Source organism: Octopus bimaculoides, chromosome 14, assembly GCF_001194135.2.
Source record: "Octopus bimaculoides isolate UCB-OBI-ISO-001 chromosome 14, ASM119413v2, whole genome shotgun sequence".
Classification (NCBI taxonomy): Eukaryota; Metazoa; Mollusca; class Cephalopoda; order Octopoda; family Octopodidae; genus Octopus; species Octopus bimaculoides.
Genome location: NC_068994.1, coordinates 16,172,288 through 16,173,251, shown reverse-complemented (window position 1 = coordinate 16,173,251; position 964 = coordinate 16,172,288). Strand labels below are relative to the sequence as shown.

General features: G+C 39.7%; 1 protein-coding gene across 1 annotated transcript in view; it reads left to right on the top strand.

Annotated features, from left to right (window-relative positions):
- LOC106867680 (dynein axonemal heavy chain 6-like) overlaps nt 1-964 on the top strand; it is a 319,316-nt gene that overhangs the window by 203,152 nt on the left and 115,200 nt on the right. Inside the window, exon 49 of the mRNA XM_052973027.1 lies at nt 593-830. Within this exon, the coding sequence (XP_052828987.1) occupies nt 593-830 (238 nt within the window). The remainder of the gene's footprint in view (nt 1-592; nt 831-964) is intronic.

Genomic DNA, 964 nt, shown 5'->3' with positions numbered 1-964 from the left:
ATATATATATATATAATATATATAATAAAGAGAGAGAGAGCAGAAGCACAGTTCATGGAGTGTGCCCTGGCAAGGGCTGTCTGGATAGTGGTGGAGGGATATCCACGAAGGATGAAGTGGTGAGCCATGAGTTGAGACTGAGTTTTAAAGCCATGGTTGTCACTGCAGAGCCTGCGCAGACGGAGGAATTGAGAGTAGAGGATGGAGAGCTTGGTGTGGGTAGGGTGGGAGGAGGAGAAGTTAAGGTAGAAGTGTGAGTCGGTGTGTTTGTAGTGGATGGAGGTAGTGAGAGCGGAGTGTTTTATGCTAACAGAAATGTCGAGAAATGTAATGGAAGTTTTGGAAATAGTGCAGGAGAAATTGAGGGCAGGATGGGAGGATTGGACAAAAAAGAGGAAGGAGTCTAGTTGTTCGTAGTAGAGTGAGGTTGCACTGATACAGTCATCAATATAACGACCTTATAATTCGGGAGTGGGACCAGTGAATCATGAGAATATTTGGGCCTCAATGTAGCAAACAAATAGGTTTGCATAGTTGGGGCCCATTCTTGTTCCCAATATATATATTACTTTTATTTTTATTCTTTTGATAGGCTTGCAAAAGCTAAAGAAGAGCTTGCTATTGTCATGGCTAACCTGAAAGTACACCAGGATGCTTTGGCTAAAGTTGTGGCACAAATTGCTGCTCTGCAAAAAACATATGATGAAAGTGTAGAAGAGAAAGAAAGGCTTGAATGTAAGATCACCCAGACAGCTGTCAGATTGAAACGAGCAACCAAGTTAACCAAAGCTCTTGCAGATAAGCATGAAAAATGGAAAGAAACCGTCGTTGTAAGGAAAACATTGAAAATGATATCATTGTATTGCTATGTATAGAATTTTCAAGCTTAATTGAAATTTATCTGCTAAGCTGAACTCATGAAAATTAAGGATAAAGCATTTCTCATATTAATAAGAATATATAC